The sequence below is a fragment of the Macaca mulatta genome, chromosome 18 (genome assembly GCF_049350105.2).
Source record: "Macaca mulatta isolate MMU2019108-1 chromosome 18, T2T-MMU8v2.0, whole genome shotgun sequence".
NCBI lineage: Eukaryota > Metazoa > Chordata > Mammalia > Primates > Cercopithecidae > Macaca > Macaca mulatta.
In genome coordinates this window covers 18,349,203-18,369,394 of record NC_133423.1, presented here as the reverse complement: position 1 = coordinate 18,369,394, position 20,192 = coordinate 18,349,203, and the positions used below count along the sequence as shown (strand labels likewise).

General features: G+C 40.3%; 1 protein-coding gene across 3 annotated transcripts in view; it reads left to right on the top strand.

Annotated features, from left to right (window-relative positions):
- ZCCHC2 (zinc finger CCHC-type containing 2) overlaps positions 1-20,192 on the top strand; it is a 66,103-nt gene that overhangs the window by 5,749 nt on the left and 40,162 nt on the right. For all 3 annotated transcript variants that reach the window (XR_013408276.1, XM_077975088.1, XM_015122147.3), the window contains exons 2-4: positions 11,799-11,910; positions 14,597-14,673; positions 16,812-16,883. Coding sequence is in view for 2 of the 3 variants with exons in the window: in XM_077975088.1 (XP_077831214.1) it covers positions 11,799-11,910; positions 14,597-14,673; positions 16,812-16,883 (261 nt within the window). In the remaining variant the exon portion in view is untranslated. The remainder of the gene's footprint in view (positions 1-11,798; positions 11,911-14,596; positions 14,674-16,811; positions 16,884-20,192) is intronic.

The window sequence follows — 20,192 nt, the reverse complement described above, 5'->3', positions numbered from 1 at the left end:
CTTAAAAGAATTTTAACGTAATCGATGCTACTTCAAGATAACTTGAATGTGGATGTGGCCGCCAGAATCCTAGTGAGAGAGTAACTGAAAATGAGAGGGAAAAGGTTCATTGTCAGAATTTCGGTTATTGTAGGAGGCACTAAAAGAGATGATTTTTTGGCCAGGCACAGTGGCTCACACCTGTAATTTAGCACTTTGGAAGGCCGAGGCAGGTGGATCGCCTGAGGTCAGGAGTTCGAGACCATCCTGACCAACAAGGTGAAACCCTATCTCTACTAAAAATATAAAAATTAGCTGGGCGTGGTGGCATGCACCTGTAGTGCCAGCTACATGGGAGGCTGAGACAGGAGAACTGCTTGAACCTGGGAAGCGGAGGTTGTAGTGAGCCGAGATCACGCCACTGCGCTCCAGCCTGGGTGACAGAGTGAGACTCAGGCTCAAAAAAAAAAAAAAAAAAAAAAAAGATGCTCTTTTAAAATGACCAGTTCTAATGCTCATTGGTAATATTAATAAATACCTTTATTTAACTCACTGGCCCCTGCTGCTGGGTTATTTGATATTTTAAAGTGAATAGTGTTGTTGGGGCCGTGGGTGCTGCCTGAGGCTTCCCTCCCGCCACTCTGGGAGTGTTAGGATTCAGTGAAGACGTTCTTACCTGTAGAGTAGTGTCTGGTTCATGGTCTTCTATAAATGTTAGCAGCTGCAGGTGAAAGCTCAGCCTTGTGTAGATGGTGGTGGTAGAGAAGTGGGCACAGCATCTCACATACTGAGAGGGGGGGCCAGAAACAGCTGTGTCTTTCATGGGAAATTTTAGGTTGGTTTGGCTACAGCAAAGAATAAAAGCAGTTCAGTTATAAAAGTCATTTGGAAGAGGCTTTTTAGAATATTATTAGAGTTAAATAGTGATTCTTTGAGTAGGAAATAATTATTAAAATCCTGAGTTCCTTTACCAGTTACATTTTTCTATGCAGTCATTTTCCAGGTAAGGAGAACCCAGAAAAAGTCTCATGTATATCATGGTGGGAGGCGGGAGCGGGTGCTGGATTTGGAGAGGAAGTACATTCTTTTTCTCAAGTTGACTAAAATATGTTTGTGTGATTTATTTATACATACCCATGGTGTCTACATCCGGGGATTCAACCAACTATGGATCAAAAATATTAGGGAAAAAATTGCATGTGTACTGAACACGTACAGACTTTTTTTCGTGTAATCCAAAACAATATCAGTATAATAGCTATTTACACAGCATTTATGTTGTATTAGATATAAGTAATCTGGAGCTATTTAGAGTTACAGGAGGATGTACATAGGTTATATGCAAATACTAGGCCATTTTATATCCAGACTGGAGCACTTTTGGATTTTAGTATTGGGAGGTTCTGGTACCAATTCCTCATGGGTATTGGGGGATAACTGTACATGTACTGTACATACGTGTTGCCTTAATTTTTTTTGTGTGGCGAGGGGGTCAGGAAGAGTGTCTTAGAAGCTATTAGAAGACCTTGAAGAATGATAGCCATGTTTAGTAGAGCCCTAGGCTTGGAGGCTTATGTTTCAACTCTGCCACTAGCTCTGTAATAGTTGTCAGCCAGGCCACTTAAATCCCGAGTCTTCCCTATAAAATGGGGGATAATTTACAGTGTTATCTGTAAAATGGGGATCATAACTTTTGAGGTTGTGGTGATTGTATTAATTGGTAAAATAATTCACATACTGTCTTGAACATGCATCCTTTCTTGAGATTAGTGCTCACTGCATATTTTCCACTAACACAACCTGCAGTGTTTTCAGGAATAGGGTTTTTTTTTTTTTTTTTTTTTTTTTTTTTTTTTACCTAATAAAAATCCTTATAGTGGAGTATTTTGTATATTTTGTTACCATCCCTGTGAATAGATTGATGTTAGTGAAGGACGGGCAATTGAAAAGGTGGTATTTGAGACACATTTATTTGGAGCAGTTATTTTATTTTTGTTAGTACTTGTAAAGATGTAGTGTTCTACAGATAAACCCGAAGGAAGGAATTCCATGAATCATGGAACATTAAAATAGATATTTTCCTTGTATTGGATTTGGGGATGGGGATGGAGAAAATGCATGTTTTAGATTTAGATGATTATTCTCATGCAGCTGTAATCTACTTAAATCCTTATCCTGTTTTCATATTTAGCTAGAAAACTATTCTATAACTTAAAACTGTTTTGCAGTTTTGTTAAGTTACATGATTCTTTGTTCAGAGCACAGACTAGAATCCATGGAATAATTAAGAACTTTTTTTTTTTTTTTACCTTTTTTATAAAAGCTGTTAAACTGGCTAATTTTTAACTTATTTAATATTTTTCTCTTGAGAAATGTTAAGCTAATTTTATTTTTTTTTAAAAGGGAAGCAAAAAGGCCTATACTACTCTTAAGGCAGACTGAACTTATTTTATTGACTGTTTCTCGTTATGGAGGACTGTGTGTAACAGTACTTCTTTTACTTACAAAGAATTCTTCGTCACAAAAGCCTCATTCATCCACTGACATTTTGGGGTTCCTTTCTCTGTAAACAGTCGATCTAGAAGGGAAGGGCGTAATCGGGTGTTTATGTTACAGGTGTAGCCTGGCTGGGCCAGGGGCAGTTGGCTTCCTTCTGTTCTTCCTATGCTCTCGGGAACATTTGACCTTTAGTTCCTTTCTAAATGCCTTAGCTCATTAGAAGTGTTTTGTGCTCATTCAAGAAGTCATTTAGTTGAGGTCAGATTTATATTTTGAAAAGTTCATTTTGCAAATTATTTAGTCTTCCCAGATTCCAGATTGTCCAGTACAAAGTAGGGATATCATTCTTAATCTGTTTCATATAATTGTTGTGAGGGTGAATGTGTTAATGTAAATGAAAATGCTTGGTAAACAGGAGTGAGATATATGTATTATTCATAGAGTGATTAGCACAATTTGGTTGCAGTGGATGAGTAGAAAAATAGACATTAGGCGAGGTGTGGTGGCTCACGCCTGTAATCTCAACACTTTGGGAGGCCGAGGCAGAGGGATCGCTTGAGCCCAAGAGTTTGAAGCCAACCTTGTCAACTTAGACCCCCATCTCTACAAAAAGTAAAAAAAAAAAAAAAAAAAAAAAAAAATTAGCTGGGTGTGGTGTCATGTACCTGTAGTCCCAACTACTCAGGAGGCTCCAACTACTCAGGAGGCTGAGGTGGGAGGATCACTTGAGCCTGGGAGGTCAAGGCTGCAGTGAGCTGTGGTGGTTCCACTGCACTCTAGCCTGAGCAACAGAGTGAGACGCTGTCTCAAAAAGAAGGAGAGAAGGAAGTGGAAAAGAAAGACATTTGAAGAGATAGTAGGGTTGGGTTATAGAGGGCCTTGAAGGTCATGTTAAAAGAATAGGTTGTCAGTAGGTTGCAGTGGGAGCCAGTTGAAGGGGGGTGTGTGTGTGTGCGCGCGCACACATGTGTGCCTTTATGGTGTATATCTCATTGAATGTCAACTGTCACTCTAACGTGAATCTGTATGAAAAGAACACGATTGATTTTTTAAAAATCTTCCAGACTCACTCAGTTCTCTCAATGGTACCATTATGTTTCTAGTCATTCTGAATTGTTTGATGACCTTAATCGTCTTCTCCTATCACATCCTGAATGGACACTTTCCTCATCCTTGCCTGACACCATTCTCTGTTGGGACTTTATGCCGAGACTTTTTTTTTTTTTTTTAACACTTTAAGTTCTAGGATACATGTGCATGACGTGCAGGTTTGTTACATATGTATACATGTGCCATGTTGGTGTGTTGCACCCATTAACTTGTCATTTACATTAGGTGTATCTCCTAATGCTATCCCTCCCCTGTCTCCCCACCCCATGACAGGCCCCAGTGTGTGATGTTCCCTTTCCTGTGTCCAAGTGTTCTCATTGTTCAGTTCCCACCTATGAGTGAGAACATATGCTGAAACTTTTATAGTAGCATCCTGATTCCCCTGCTTTTTAGCCTTCCCACCTCAATATTTTGGATACTACTGCCAGATACACTTTTCTAAGGCAACACTTAATCATACTACGTTTTCTTTCAGTGACTGATGGACCCTGACCTCTAATAAGTCTTTAGACTCAAAGTCTCCTCTTCCCACTCTTTTTTCATATATCCTCCCTTTCATTCCAAGCTGGGCTCATGCCATTGTCTCTTGTATGGTGTTTTCTGGAATTGTCCCTATGGCAGTCTTAAAAGATTATTTGCTGCCACTGAATTTTAGATGCACACATATCATTGTAATTTTGGTACTTCTGTGATTCTTTGTCTTTTTAACATTTAAGATTGACCTCTCAGGCCAGGTGTGGTGGCTCATACTTGTCATCCCAGCACTGTGGGAGGCTGAGGCGGGTGGATCGCTTGAGCCCAGGAGTTCAAGACCAGCCTGGGCAACGTGGCAAAACCCAGTCTCTATAGAAAAATACAAAAATTAGCCAGGTGTGGTGGTGCATGTCTGTAGTCCAGCTACTCACGAAGCTGAGACAGGAGGATCACTTGAGCCCAGGAGGATTGCTTGAGCCCTGGAGGCAGAGGCTGCAGTGAGCTGAGATCATGCCACCGCACTCCAGCCTGGGTACTAGAGTGAGACCCTGTCTTAAAAATCAGTAAATCAATAAAATAAAGTTGACCTTTCACACTAGAATTTTAAGTTCCCCAAAGGCTCAGGCATTGTGTCTCATTTTTTTTTTTTTGTCAGCGTTGTGTATGTCATAGTTGCTCAGTCATAATTTCCTGTGTTTGGACTTGGAAAATACATAGCTTTGCAAAATACTAGGCTGGGTGCGGTGGCTCATGCCTGTAATCCCAGCACTTTGGGAGGCCGAGGCGGGTAGATCACTTGAGGTCAGGAGTTTGAGACCAGCCTGGCAAATATAGTGAAACCCATCTCTACTAAAAATACAAAAATTAGCCGGGCATGTAGTGGGCACCTGTAATCCCAGTTACTCCTGAGGCTGAGGCAGCAGAATCGCTTGAATCCGGGAGGCAGACGTTGCAGTGAGCCGAGATTGCGCCACTGCACTCCAGCCAGGGTGACAGAGCGAGACGAAGAAAAATACCGATATGATACACTGCTTTAAGGTTAAGTATATCGAGGCTGGGCACAGTGGCTGAAGCCTATAAACCCCGCACTTTGGGAGGGCGAGGCGGGTGGATCACCTGAGGTCAGGAGTTCGAGACCAGCCTGACCAACGTGGTGAAACCCTGTCTCTGATTTTAAAAAATACAAAAATTAGCCGGGCATGGTGGTGCATGCCTATATTTCCAGTTACTCCAGAGGCTGAGGCAGGAGTATCGCTTGAACCCGGGAGGCAGAGGTTGCAGTGAGCCGAGATGGTGCCATTGCACTCCAGCCTGGGCAACAAGAGCAAAACTCTGCCTCAAAAAAAAGATTAAGTACATCAGGTAGTGATTTTGTCTTATTTTGAATTGTACTTACCAGTATTTACTTTATAAAAAATATTTGCAGTTATATAGGATAGGCACAATTATTTTGGAAATAAGAGGAATTGTTTCTCTATATAAAAAGCATGGAACAAGTGTAGATTTGAATTGAATCTTCAATGGGTGGTTGCTGACTGGCTGTGCTTCTTTAATATGCCTTCCAAATCAGTCTATTTGCAGCCTGGGCAACATAGCAAGACCCCATCTCTAAAAAAAAAAAAAAAAAAAAAAAAGCCTGGTATGGTGGTACATGCCTATAGTCCTAGGTACTCAAGAGACTGAGGTGGGAAGATTGCTTGAGCAGAGAAGTCAAGGCTGAAGTGAGTCGTGATTGCATTACTGTACAATCCAGCCTGGGAGACAGAGGGAAATCCTGTCTTTAAAAAAAAAAATCAGATTATTTCTACTCCCTGTGTTAATTGAGCTTTTGTGTGTGGGGTGCATAAACTGGGGCAGATCTAGCAGTGACATTTTGGTAGGATGGAAGAGTCATGTATTAACCTATTTTCTTATTGCCTACATAGTTGATGGTAGGTAGCCTGCAGTGTTTGATCTCCAGTTTATGATCTACTTGAGGGGTGGTGTGAGTCAGATGTACAATTGGGGTAGTGCCTTGCTTATGATTGGAAAGAGAATAACTAAACTTTGGTCACTGAAGTGGACACTCTGGAACATAAATGTTGGGGAATTTTTATGTTTCTTGTTAGAAGTGTCTCAATTGGGAAGTTTCCCGTAGTACCGTTGATTTTTGTCTTGGGTATCAAATGATTGAAATTCACTGGTGGTCCTAAATGGGAGATAGCGTGGTCACGTGTGAACCAAATGCTGTAATGTTTGAGAGTATTTGCTTGAGAAAGAGGTCATCCCTCATACAAAGAGGTTGTGGCATTGAGTGTTGAGTAGTTTTATTAGTTTGGGGAAATTGCCCTTTCCGTAATAACTAGTGGCATGAAACACAAGTTCTAATGCAGTGTTTGGCAACACTATAGTAAATCACTTACGGCCGTAGATTCTTCTTATGCTCCATAAGCTTACGTTTCTACACGGTTCTAAGAATGTTTTTGCACTGGGGGTGAAGCAGTGGCTCTGCTGCAGGTACTAGAAGGCATGGAAGTTACTTCCAGCTTCTGAGCCCAGGCTCACATCCTTCCTGAGGACCCCTTGGCCTCCCTCCCTCATCTCTCGTGGGGCAAGGCTGTGACAGCGAAGGCAGAGTCAGATGTGGGCTGGGGAGGAGATGTGCACTTCTCTAGATTCTTGTGCACTCATGCATGCATTCTTTTCACCTCACCCCAAAACACCCTGGTGTGGGGATTTAAAGATGTGGCGGCTGCTGGCCCAGGGATAATAGCAATTTCTGGATCATCTTCCTAGTTCTAGGGTTAAAAGATGTTTTCCTTCTGTAGTGAGAGCATGTTGGCAAAGGAAGTACAGATGCTGGTGCTGAAGGAGGAGACCTATGAATCTGGCTATTTAAAGAACAGAATTACCCCCAAACTTAGTGACTGAAAACAATGACCATCTTATTACGGTCTCTCACAGTTTTGTGGGTGAGGGATTTAGACAGATAACTATAGTGAAGAGTTTGTCTCTGTTCTAGGGTGTCTGGAATGCAGCTGGGGCCCAGATGGCATCTCTAGACCCCTCTCCTCTCTCCATGTTGTCCATCAAGTGCAACTGCCAGAAGTGCATGTCTCGTGGTGACTCAGTACTCCAAGCCCAAGTGTCCAGGAGGCCCAGGCTGAGGCTTCCCAAGACCTACCTTTAGAAGAGCGTCACCACCAGCACATTCTAAAGCCAGCCTAGATCCACTGAGTGCGGAGTTTGTTCCACTTTTCAGCAGGAGGAGTATTCAATAATTTTTAACTACCTTTAATCTGCCATGGAAGCTTAATAGAATGTTATTAGATACTACTGTTAATTTTCTAAGTCTCATTTGTCAATTGGGAAAACTTCAGAAGAAGTTAGTGAATTTGGTTTTAAAAAATAAACTCTTACTGCTCTGTTATTATATTCGGAATATCTTGGATTTTTAAATTTATAGTCTATGTCAAGGGACTAGAAGAACCATGTAGAATACTGTTAGGTGAACTAAAACTCCATCTGTGGTTTGACCTTGGTTAACAGCAACAAAAGGCAAATATGACCTTTGTTCTAATGGTATGTTTTCAGAGAAGAGTTTTTAGGATGTCCAGCTACTTGGCTGTTTCACAAGGTCCCCACAGTTAAGAAATCTGAAGTATGTAATTGTGATGGGTCTACGTGGGATCTGTGGCAAAACCATCTAGACCGCCTGAACTACATGCCATGTAGGTTTGTGCTATCAGTAGCTCTTCAGGCAAGCAATAGGACAGAAGCAGCTTTGCCTCAGGCAAGTGAAGAAAGGAGAATGCACTGGTACTGAAGTTCTTTGTATGCTTGTGTGTATTTTCGCAGGCTTAGAATCTTTAAACCCTGCTTTCTTGATTCAAGCAGAGAAAAAGTCTCCACTTTTCTCTTGGCCCTGACGCTTTCTTCCAACTAGTCTTCGTAAAATGCTGATTCTGGCATTTCATCTGTTCTGCATTTTCATGGGAATCTGAACTTAACAGATAAAGTGGGTTCTATTCCTCTTTATACGATTCCATTAAAGCAGGAGTTCTCAGATTTTATGCTGCCCTTCCCCCTAAGGAAAGTAAAGAGGGAGTGCAGGGCAGACAGCGTCGCCGAGCAGCCACCCACCACTGGGGCTGCCGAACGGCCTAATTCTCATCTCCAGCTCTTGCAGCGTTACATGAGTGAGTTTAGTAATAGCTTCTAAACTTAGTCTATGTGATTTTATAGCATTGATACGTGCTGAGACTTGGAGGAGAAAAGAAACATTTAATTAGTAGATATTTCGTGGGATGATGAACTTAGGACTTTGGATAGAAACTCAAACTTCATTTTTCTCCCTAGGTTATTAAACAGGAGGCTACTTCTTGGTTGTTACATTGGGTTCATAAAGTTAACTTCAGACTTCAAAAATGAGATTTTGATTGTGAAGCAAACTACTTTCATACAGTTGCTTCAATTTAATGTTTGTGGAGGCAGTGTGATCACTTCTGTTTTTAGTTTTTATTGTGATGTAAAATACATAGCATAAAATTCTCATTTTATCTCCTTTTGAGTGTACAGTTCAGCAGCATTAAGTACATTCCCATTGTCGTGAGTCATCACCGTCTCCAAACATTCTATCATCCCAAACAGAAATTCTGTACTCATTCAAAAAATAACACCCTATTCCCTCCACTACCTGGTAACTACTATTCTACTTGGTTTGCTTTAGAGACAGGGTCTTGCCCTATTGCCCAGGCTGAAGTGCAGTGTCACGATCATGGGTCACTGTAGCCTCGAACTCCTGGGCCCAAGCAGTCCTCCCATCTCAGCCTCCCAAGTAACTGAGAGTACAGAAGACTACAGGCACATACCACCACTTCTGGCTAATTAAAAAATATATATATTTTGTAAAGATAGGATCTTGCAATGTTGCCCAGTCTGGTCTTCAACTACTTGCCTTATGTGATCCTCCCACCTTAGCCTCCCAAAGTGCTGGGATTACAGGTGTGAGCTACCACACCTAGCCACTATTCTACTTTCTTTAAACTATTCTAGGTATCTCATATAAGTAGACTCATGCTGTATTTGTTCTTTTGGGTCTGACTTATTTCACCTAGCATACTCTCTTCAGGATTCATCCAAATTCTGTTATGTATCAAAACTGCATTCCTTTTTAAGGCTGAATCATAGGTAATTGTATGTGTACACCATATTTTGTTTATCTGTTCATCCATTGATGGATTTGGAGTTATTTCCACCTTGTGGCTGTTGTGAATAACTGCTGTGAACACTGGTGTACAGATTATGTTTGCATTTCTGCTTTTGGTTCCTTTGGGTATATCTTAGAAGTGGAATTGCTGGATCATAAAATAATTCTGTGTTTAATATTTTGAGGAACTGACTGACTGTCTTCAGCAGTAGTTATATTATTTTCGTTTCCACCATCAATGTGTAAGGGTTCCATTTTTTTCACATTCTTGCCAACACTGTCTTTTTAAATAACAGTCATCCTAATGGGTATAAAGTGGTATCTTATTGTGCATCTCACTAATGAAAACATTTTTTTGCATATTTTGCATTAGCTTACATTTGAAAGTATTGCTTTAAATTTGTGAACTACATATGAACAATGTAGAGAAATATTTCGCTTTAAGAAATGGTTGACCAGCCAGGTACAATGACTCACACCGGTAATCCCAGCACTTTGGGATGCTGAGTTGAGAGGATCACTTGAAGCCAGGAATTTGAGGCTGCAGTGAGCTATGATCATGCCACTGTACTTCAGCCTGAGCAATGGAGAGAGACCGTGTCTCAAAAAAAAAAAAAAGGTTAACCTATTCACCCAAGCTTCTTCCAGTTAACACAACTGTTTGAGAAGATTATATAGCACTTTATTTTCTTTGTTTTTTAAAGTATTTACAGCAATATTAAAATTTTTGAGAAGCAGAATCTCTCATAGGTAAATGTGGTTTTACACTTTGTAATAAAATATATGGGGTGGGTTAGGATATGTGTGGTTTTGTTATTAAAAGAATTCATATCTGCATTTTTAAAAACGAGTCACAGTGAAAATTGGTAAAGGCCATGAGGCTAAGTGTTTCAGAAGTTGGATGTTGACTTAAGAGGTCTATACTCTCCTTATTAAATGGTTCTAGGTAGACAGTCTTTGTTTCCTTGGGTTTCTAAATAGAGACAAGAAGGCAGAAGTTTAGCTCCCAAAAGTATATAATGTGCTCTATTCTCATAAATACAGCAATTCATACTTACTGTTGGGTCAGGATGCATAATTACACAGCAGAACAAAATATTTTTAAATTGAGATTTATGGGGAGCCTAGGGTCTTCTATTTGCCTAATTTTTTTACAGAAAAACATATTAATGTATATTTACTACAGATTTGTAAAATCATAATTGATTCTTAAAACTGAGGTGATTTTGATATGAGTAGTGTTTTGAGATTCTGCACATACATAACGGGAGGGAATAAGGTGCCAGTGGTAATAAAAAACTGTCATAAGGCTATTTATTTATTTTTACTTAATCAATATGATGTTGTAACAGTTTGTACCTGACAGTCCTTGATTTCTGGCGAGCTGTGTGTAAGTTTGACATCCGCTTTATTACTCCAAGCAGCAGATCTAAGAGTCAAGGTTACTCCAGTTCACTAGTGACTGGCTGAGCAAACTCAGTTAGGTTTAGAGCACCCAGTTGCTGTTAGATGACTGAACCTTAATGGTAAACTCCCTGTCCATACATATTCTTGTTTAGAAATCCTTGGCATATATTGATGATACCTTTCTTAAGACTTTTTCCTAACAAAGCATCATTTTAGACTGTTATTAAACCCAAACAATGAATAAAAATGGTGTGGTGAGCCGGGCGCGGTGGCTCAAGCCTGTAATCCCAGCACTTTGGGAGGCCGAGACGGGCGGATCACGAGGTCAGAAGATCGAGACCATCCTGGCTAACCCGGTGAAACCCCATCTCTACTAAAAAATACAAAAAACAACTGGGCGAGGTGGCGGGCGCCTGTAGTCCCAGCTACTCGGGAGGCTGAGGCAGGAGAATGGCGTGAACCCGGGAGGCGGAGCTTGCAGTGAGCTGAGATCCGGCCACTGCACTCCATCCTGGGCAACAGAGCAAGATTCCGTCTCAAAAAAAAAAAAAAAAAAATGCCCCCAGGTCATGACCAAATCATCATCTTCCAATTTTTACATGAATGTGGTGTACATACAACACCAAACTTAACAAACGTACCTCCCTTCAGAAGATAAACAGCACTTCCTATCAACCTCATAAATGCACAGAAAAATAAAACCTCATAGGCCTTAACAAAAAGAAATAAGAGAATGTCCCTCAGAGCGAGACTCTGTCTCAAAAAAAAAAAAAAATGGTGTGGTGATTCTTGTAAAAAGTACACATGCCATTCCCTATGGGGGATTAGTGTAAAGGACACCATTTGTTGTTATGTGTTCCTTTGATTCTGGTTCAGAACTGACATCATTGGCAACTCTGTGTAGTGTTAAGCAATTTTCTGTGTCCCAAGAAAGCTAGGACAGTCAATACTTTATAATAGAGTGTTCGTCTTCTGCTTGCGGCTCCGACACTGTGCCTTTGTGCCCGTAGTGTGCAGTCGCCTATCGGATCTCTAAAAATTGCCACTGAAATGGTTGTTAGTAAAACGGGAAGACCTAAATCTGTGATTATTACTCTTAGTCCATGGTGTAAGTTAACATATCTCCCTCTTTCTCATCTAGAACAACTCTGCTCATGGTGATTACATGCAAAATAACGAGAGCAGTTTAATAGAGCAAGCCCCAATACCTCAGGACGGACTTACCGTGGCACCTCACAGAGCTCAGCGAGAAGGTATGCTCTATTTTTTGTAAACTTAAAGCATTAATACATCAAAAAATTACAGGGTGCTCTTTACGCTGATTAATTCTAAACTTTTTACTCTCCTTTTTGAGGTGGAGAAGTCCTACTGGTCCTAGGCTTCGCTCAAGAGCCAGTCCTCCTAGTTCTGCCATCTGCACGCTGGGTGTCTCCTGTGCCACAGCCCTGCTTGTCCTAGCATGCACGCAGTCATTCTGCTCTGTAGTCCGTTGTCTTGGCTGGATCTTAAACCTGGTTGCATGCTTCTGGGGGGCAGAGACCCCCCGAGTATTTAGTATAGTGCTTTATTTGTATAATTGAGCTCAGTGTCTACTGAAAAAGTGAATTTTATACAAGTTTTCTTTAAGAGTGAACAAGTTACTTATAAATCCATTCTTCCTGCAATAATGCAGTTTTTAAGAGGGCTGGAATGAATGGATGGAAGAACATTGCCATCTGAACAGGAATGAATTCAAATATTCTTTTGTCTTTGCATTTGGGGAGCCATTAACCTGTTCTGGGAAAGAAACTGAAATGGAAAATGCAGACTGCCATCTGGGCTTTAAAAGAGCCAAGGATATATGATAAGCTTCACACTCATCAGTTATAACAATTTTGAATTTATGTCATTATGTCTCCTTTTTTTCCCGGTAATAATCCATTTTGTGTAATACATTTTTCCTCACTGGAAAAATAGGTCTGAATGTTTAATGTTGAACATAAGTGTTTACATAATGACCACTTCTATTCAAGACTATCACGGTACTCCTATCTTTCCAGCTAAACTACTTTAATCAGACTACTTCAGCTAAGCTCATTGAACATACAAATAACCTAAAGTGGAGTTGGTTTTACAATGAAGGTCCTTTTTTTTTAATAAAAATATTTTAGAAGAACATAGCGATTATATCAAAATGCCGACAATTAACTGTAAAGGTGGCACCGTAGATGATTTTTCTTGTATTCCTGCTTTTAAAAAGTGTAATACATGATTTTTAGTTTTAATATATGAGGGCTGGGGGTACTTTCACTGTGGCCATTCCTCACCACATACTCTTGTCTTCTCTTACCTTGATTCTGGTACGCAACAGCAGACAGAACTTGAAATCATCGCTGAAGCTGTGTTCCCATATCCTGTAGTGTCCTAGTGGCTTTTTCTGCCAAGTGAAATTGGGTTCTGACCAGATAAAACCCAAGATCCCCTACCCTTGAGCCCAATGATTTGAAGAAGTAGAGCAGCTGCTTTATTTCTGAATATAAGTTCAGAAGATTTTTATTTAATGGTGTCATCCTTTAACTTAATATAATAGCTTTTGGAAACAGCATACCCTCCCATCACCACTTTGGCTCTTATACTATTGTACAGTTCTAAGGAGTTACAGGCTCTTGCCTGGCTTTTTGAGATTTTCCGTTGTTTTTGTCCTCAACATTTCTGGCCCACAAAGGGGAAATTGGCCCACAGGCAGGCCACCAAATACTATATATTTGGGAAGCTGACACAAAATACTGGCAATGTTATATCTTTTGTTTATTATAAATGTCTTTTCCCCTGTGTATTTCTGTATCTTACGCTTCATGCCTTCTCATTGCCCACCTTCCATGGTCTTTTAACAGCCTTACTCCTCCTCTGTGCTTTTGTCACTTTGTGTATTCCACTTTGTCTATTTTAACTTCTTCCTCTAAGGCAAAATGAATGAATGCCCCCCTTTTCCTCCATCTGCTGCTCTCCTGAATCCAACAGTGTACCCCCCGATTCTGTTGAGTTACTTTTCTAACCTCTTCTTTGCAATCTTTAGCATATTCATTATCAGCCTGATATTATCTCCCTCATTATCCTGAAAGTTTGGTTTCTTCTGTTTATACCCTGAACAGCAGTGTCTTTAAGTCCTTAGAGTAGAGTACACTTAGTAGATTGGCTCTTTTGAAATTGATTTGTTTCCTAAGGTGGTATTTTTATTAAAGGGGTTGTAAAATGGATAGCTGGGGGATTTATACGTTTGCTTACTTCATAAATAAACTGATTAGTTCAATTCAGAGTGTTTTAAAGTTTAATATAATTTATGCTTACTGTTTCATCTCTGTAATGTGAAAAAATTTTGCCAGAATGAACCTTTATTATAATGTTCAGTTCATATTTACCATTATATGATATTGAAGGTTACATTTGAGAAAAATAATTTTTAAATTCCCAATTAGAAATTTTTATCAGCTTGGTATATTACTTTTGAGTAGTTTTTTTAAAAATTAAACTAGATATTTTCTAATTTATACCTACTATGTATTAATAATTGAAAGAACCATATTTAGTTGATATTAAAATGCCGTATTTGTGGTCATCTGTGTAACAATTTGGAAGATTATCATTTGGAAAAATATCTTAATTACAGGTACCTTTTATTGTTATCCTTAATATCTTTGGTGTTAGCTGAGTGTTTGAAATTAAACACTCAGCATGTTGTATAGGTATAGAAAAAAATTTTTTTCATGGGTGGATGGCACATCGCTGTGCTTCCAGTTTTTTTGTCTTTTTTTTTTTAAGTTCATGATTTAAGACCAGTCATAAACATGAAAGTGAGTAGCTTAATTGTTAAGCACTTGTCAACTTTTAGGGTTACTTTAGGTAAGTGACATGTGTCTGTAGTCTTTGTAGCACAAGTCAGCGCGTGTGTTTTTCTTTCAGCTGTACACATTGAGAAGATAGTGTTGAAAGGAGTCCAGAGAAAAAGAGCTGACAAATACTGGGAGTACACTTTCAAAGTAAGCCATTTCCCCACAAAAGATGCCCCACATGCTGTGCTCCGTGATCTTTGGGAGAACTTGGGGTGGGTTTGCTAATTTAAGGGAAAAGGTATATGTGTTTGTTTTTAATTAAGAGAATGTACTATTTTTTGTCATATACTACTGAATGGTTTGCCACGTTTTTTTGAAGTTACATCACATTAAAATAACCCTGGCTATTTTATTAAAAAGAAGTAAGAACCTTAGATATAAGGACACAATTAAGATGTAGGATATATCTTTAAAAATGCCATTGTTTTTTAAGTCAAGATCACAGGCATTGTTTTCCCTGGCATTTTTCTCCTCCTCTTTGTTCTCTGTGACGCTTTTATTCCCACTTCATTGCCCTGTCTTCTTACTCATGATTGGTTTTGTTGCCTGTCCTTTCCACAGCTGGGATTAGCTCTAGAGCCCAGCTCTGATTCTGTGCTCCCAGGTGAAGACTTTCCATGTCTTTCTGCCCGTCAGCTGTATTGGGAATTCCTTGTTCACATCTTCCTTACTTCTCCCTGCTTGAGCTACAGCCCTTTCTCCTCAGGTTGGACGGCATACATCCTGAAGCCAGGTGGAACCATGCCACATTTTTGTGCATCCTCACTTCAGTTCTTCTCCAGAGGCATTGCTTGCCAAATTTTGGCTGTCCCTCTCTCATGGAGTTTTCTCCTTCATCCGTGGTACTCTGCCCTTGTATCTTTCACAGATCTTTCCAGTAGATATTCTCATGGAGAGCAGGAATCTTCGTCCTCAGCCAACCCACCATGTCTGACTTGCTCATTGAATGAATTTCAGAACTCCACTTTGCTTTGAGGGAGAAAGATCCTCAGTTTGCAAGATTTCAGCCCTAATCTGGTGTCTTACTGTGGCATGCATCTTGCTCTTTGCTCTCCACGCTCAGGTTGGCCACTTTTGCTGCTGGAGCTCACAGCTTCCCTTCCTGAAGGCTTCACTGTCCTCTTGCCTGAAATGCTCTTCCCCCATTCCCTCAGACCGAGGACAGGCCACCTTCTGGCTCTGAAGCTCCCTCCTCAGAGATCCTTCTTGACACCCCAGCTCATGTGCATCTCCCCGTTCTTGTACCATGCCCTGTGCGTTTTCTTCAAAGCACTGATGGAAATTCTTATATATTCACTTGGCTTTGATCTGTCTCCTGCACTAGCCTGTGAACTCAGTCAGTGGAGACTTAACTGTCTTGTCCATTTCTGCATCCCCTGACACAAGAGTCAGAACAATGCCAAACACAAGTAGCTGCTCTGCAAACATTTGAATACTTAAAAATCACTTAAGAAATGTGCCAGTTAATAAAGATATTAATTTTAGACTCAGAAATTTTTGTCTATTTTAAAGTATCTGATTACTTACAAGTTGGTAAGGTCTAGACAGTAGCATAGGGCAAATATTTATTTAGCTCAAATAATTATAGGGTAGAAATTATTAGGGGGCCACAGTTGAGTCCACTGGATGAAAAGCATCGAGGAGGTGGTGGGTGGGGTAGCACAAGAGATGTCAATTCTGACTCTTACACCTACTTAGGGTCATACCTCAGTAACCTAACTTGTTTGAACTTGTTTCTCCATCTCAAAATGGAAGTAATCATACCTGTCCCTAGCATCTTAATAGGATTTTAAAGATTGAGATAAAGATGAAGTCTCTTCTAACCATAAATTCCATAAAAATATGAAATGGTACTACCAAAGAGGGCAGTAAACTCTAGGGTGTATACTTAATAAGGATGTATACATAATAAGTTTCAGGATATAGAATTTTTACCTTTTGAGTGGCAAAGATTTGTACTGTTGAAAGTGTCATTTTAGAGTTCTTTAAGTTCATAGAAAATAAATATATCCCTTTCTGAAAAATTCCTAAACAACATATTTTCAGATAGGTTTTAAAAAGTGTCATTTTGAAAAGAGTTATTAGAACGTTTTTGAGTAGCATATGTCAACGTGCAGTTAATTTTACTAATTTTGAAATTATGACAATGCCAGATTAACTTTATATTTCTAATTGTTAATCTTAGTAAAATTTAAGTAAGGCCCTTTGTTTTTGCACATGGCTTTTTTCTAGCCAGTTCCTGCCTAAGGAATAACCATATAATATGTGTGTTTTTTTTAAATCAGGTAAATTGGTCTGATCTTTCAGTCACAACAGTAACAAAAACCCACCAAGAACTACAGGAATTTCTACTGAAGGTAAAAGTATAGATTTTGTTGTTAAAATGATTTTTATATAATATACAGAATCCAGAAACCTCAACGTCAAAAAAAAACCAGGAAAATTAAAACATATAAATAAAGGTTGGCTCAGAACTCTAAATGAACATTAGCTGTGGAAAACGTCATCTTATTCTAAACATGTTTTCTTACCTGACATTACCAACATAAGGAAATGATGAAGGGATTTCTACATTTAAAAAAAAAAAAAAATGGAGGCCGGGTAGAATGGCATGCACCAGTGATCCCAGCACTTTGGGAGGCCGAAGCTGGAGGATCGTTTGAGGCCAGGAGTTCCAAGACCAGACTGGGCAACTTAGTGAGACCCTGCCTCTACTTGAAAAAAAAAAAAAAAAATGGAGGCCTGTTCCTAGTTTCCTGCAGAGATGTGCATCATTGGTGGCTGCTTGCAAAGGGACTTCTTAGTAGAGAATGTGTTTGCAGAACCAGATGAGGCTTGCTTCCGCTTGGTGGGAGTTCTCAGATTTCACGACTATTCAGCTATGCACTTCCCTGAAATATTTCTCCATTTCTTCCTTCTTTGAGTTCCAGCTCCTCCCCACCTCACCCCCATATGATAGAATCTCCAAACTACTGGGAATAAGAAGATAATAGAAACGTTTTATTACAGACTTTCCAGAGGTGAAAGGTATCTTAGATCATTTTGTTCAAACCATCACCTGTTTCTTTTATACTAATATGATTTGATTGAAAAGTGGATAGAAATAAATATCAAAAAGAGAGAATAGGTATGAATGGTTGATAAATTATTCTTTTTCAGTAAGCAAATATTTTAAAATTTATTGTTAGTAGAGAGAGAAAGCAAAGTCCAGAAACATTCCCAACTCAGTTACTAAGTTTTGGGTACAAGTGTAGTTATTAAACATATATTTTGAGGCTAGTGCTAGTTTTAGGTTGTCTGTCACCATAAGTATATCCTTTTCAGATCATTCTTAAATCTATGAGAGACCATTTTATTCATCAACTTGTAGAGCTTTGAATAGCACATTAGATGCTGGTTCCTTGAGGAAGACTGTCGAAGTGTGAATTCTGCTGAATTTCTTATTAGTCCCTGTGAATGAAGTAGCACCCAGGGATGACTTAAATAGTTCCAATTTCCTCTGGTTTATTATAAACTAGGCTCTGTCAGTTAAGGGTTGAGGACTCCTTCTCCCACTCATTAGTGACCTGCCTTGGGTAAGGTTGGGGGATAAGTTTTACTCATTTCCAGATGCCAGAGGCCACTGCCTGTGACATGTCAGCTCTGGACACCTTGGCAAGGGAGATGGCATGGGTCTGTGAGCTTCTGGCTGCTGTGCTCAGTCATGGTAACAGTCGTGAGGATGCCAGGGAAGAGTTGCTCGGGCCGGGGCAGGCTCCATCTGCCAGGCAGTGCACCCCGCTGGAGAAAATGAGTGCCTGGATGAGGTTCTAATTACAGAGGCGGCTAAGCAGGGCTGCCTCACCCCACCTCCACATACTTTTGCAGTCTCTTCTAGTTATTTCTGACTTTCCTCTGAACAGAAGAAATTTATCAAAATTTAGACAGGTGATCACGAACAGGCTTCATTTGGGTTAAGGAGCAGCCTGTTTTCATTTCCCTTCTTCTGTCCTTCCCACAACAGAATTGTGGGCAAGTTGCAGGAGTACAGAGCTGAGGCTGAAGAGCCTTGAAAAGGGGGGGGTCCAGACCGAGTGACTTGGTGCCAGTGTGTGTGTGAGGTCCTGCTTCCCTGTCCCTCATGCTGAGAGAGCATGCAGCTGACCGCCAGCTGGGGCCTAGCACATGGAGTCTGCCTTCTACTGGCTTTCCCTCTGGAAGCTTCAGCTGTTTGTGCTTTGACAGATTTCATTGCTTCAGTCGCCCATTTTTTCTAAAAGCTTAGGTGCTTTAAAACAAATACAACTCCAAATAAGGAATTCACTCTTCAGAATCATAGCAATTAATGAACACCCTGCTTAGCCAGTATTTGGATATAATGTTTTTCTCAAATAGTATAAGTGCCTCTCAATTACATGAAATAATCTGCAACATTGTGTACTTGTGTAAACATACTGCCTATTGTATGATACTTTTCCTTATCATTTTTTCTCTTTTACCTTCCTTTTAACATCATCTACACAAGTTCAGGAGCGGCGGCGTTCAGTGGCTCTTGCCTGTAATCCCAGTGCTTTGGGAGGCTGAGGCAGGTGGATCATCTGAGGTCAGCAGTTCAAGACCAGCCTGACCAACATGATGAAACCATCTCTACTAAAAATACAAAAAATTAGCCAGGTGTGGTGGTGGGCACCTGTAATCCCAGCTACTCTGGAGGCTGAGGCAGGAGAATCACTTGAACCCAGAAGGTGGAGGTTGCAGTGAGCTGAGATTGTGCCATTGCACTCCAGCCTGAGCGACAAGAGCAAAACTCCGTCTTTAAAAAAAAAAAAAAAAAAAAGTTCAGGAGCAAAATCTGTCCTTTTGACATGTGCAAATGAACACCCTTCTTATTCTGTAGACCCTATTGACCTGTACTTCTAGCTTGCCGTAGTGTGGAAATGTGATTTGGAGGTCAATATTTCAAGTCTTTTTTTCCCATACAAATAGCAGCCTCTGTCCTTTGCATCCTGGCCCCCTTCACCTGTTTTTGTGGGTTGTTTTTTATTTATTTATTTATTTTCTTTTGAGACAGAGTCTTGCTCCATCACCCAGGCTGGGGTGTAAGTGTAGTGACACCATCTCGAGAGGCTCACTGCAACCTCTGCTTCCCCAGTTCAAGCTGTTCTCATGCCTCAGCCTTCCAATTAGCTGGGATTGCAGGCATGCACCACCACACCCGGATAATTTTTGTATTTTTAGTAGAGATTGAGTTTTGCCATGTTGCCCAGGCTGATCTTGAACTCCTGAGCTCAAGCAGTCCACCCACCTTGGCCAAATGTGCTGGGATTACAGGCGTGAGCCACCATGTCTAGTCCCCTGTTTTGTTTTTCTTCTTAGCAGTTAAGCTGTTGTTTCTCATGATCAGAATGTCTACTCTTAGGCAGCCAGGGTTTTTGTTTCTTCCTTCACTGCAGTATCAGGGTTCCTAAAACAGTGCCTGGGGCACGGTGGGAGTTTGAAAATTTGCTGAATGATTGAATGAACAAGGACTACTACAAACATTAGATTATCCATTGGTCTCAGCGTATTTAGAGAGCAACATTTGTAATAGCTCAGTGCAAAAACCTTTCATTCCTCTGAACTTGTTCTGAGGCTGAGCTGGAGCTCTGGAGGTGGGAGGCTGGGTTTGCTAGAACTAGGATTGAAAG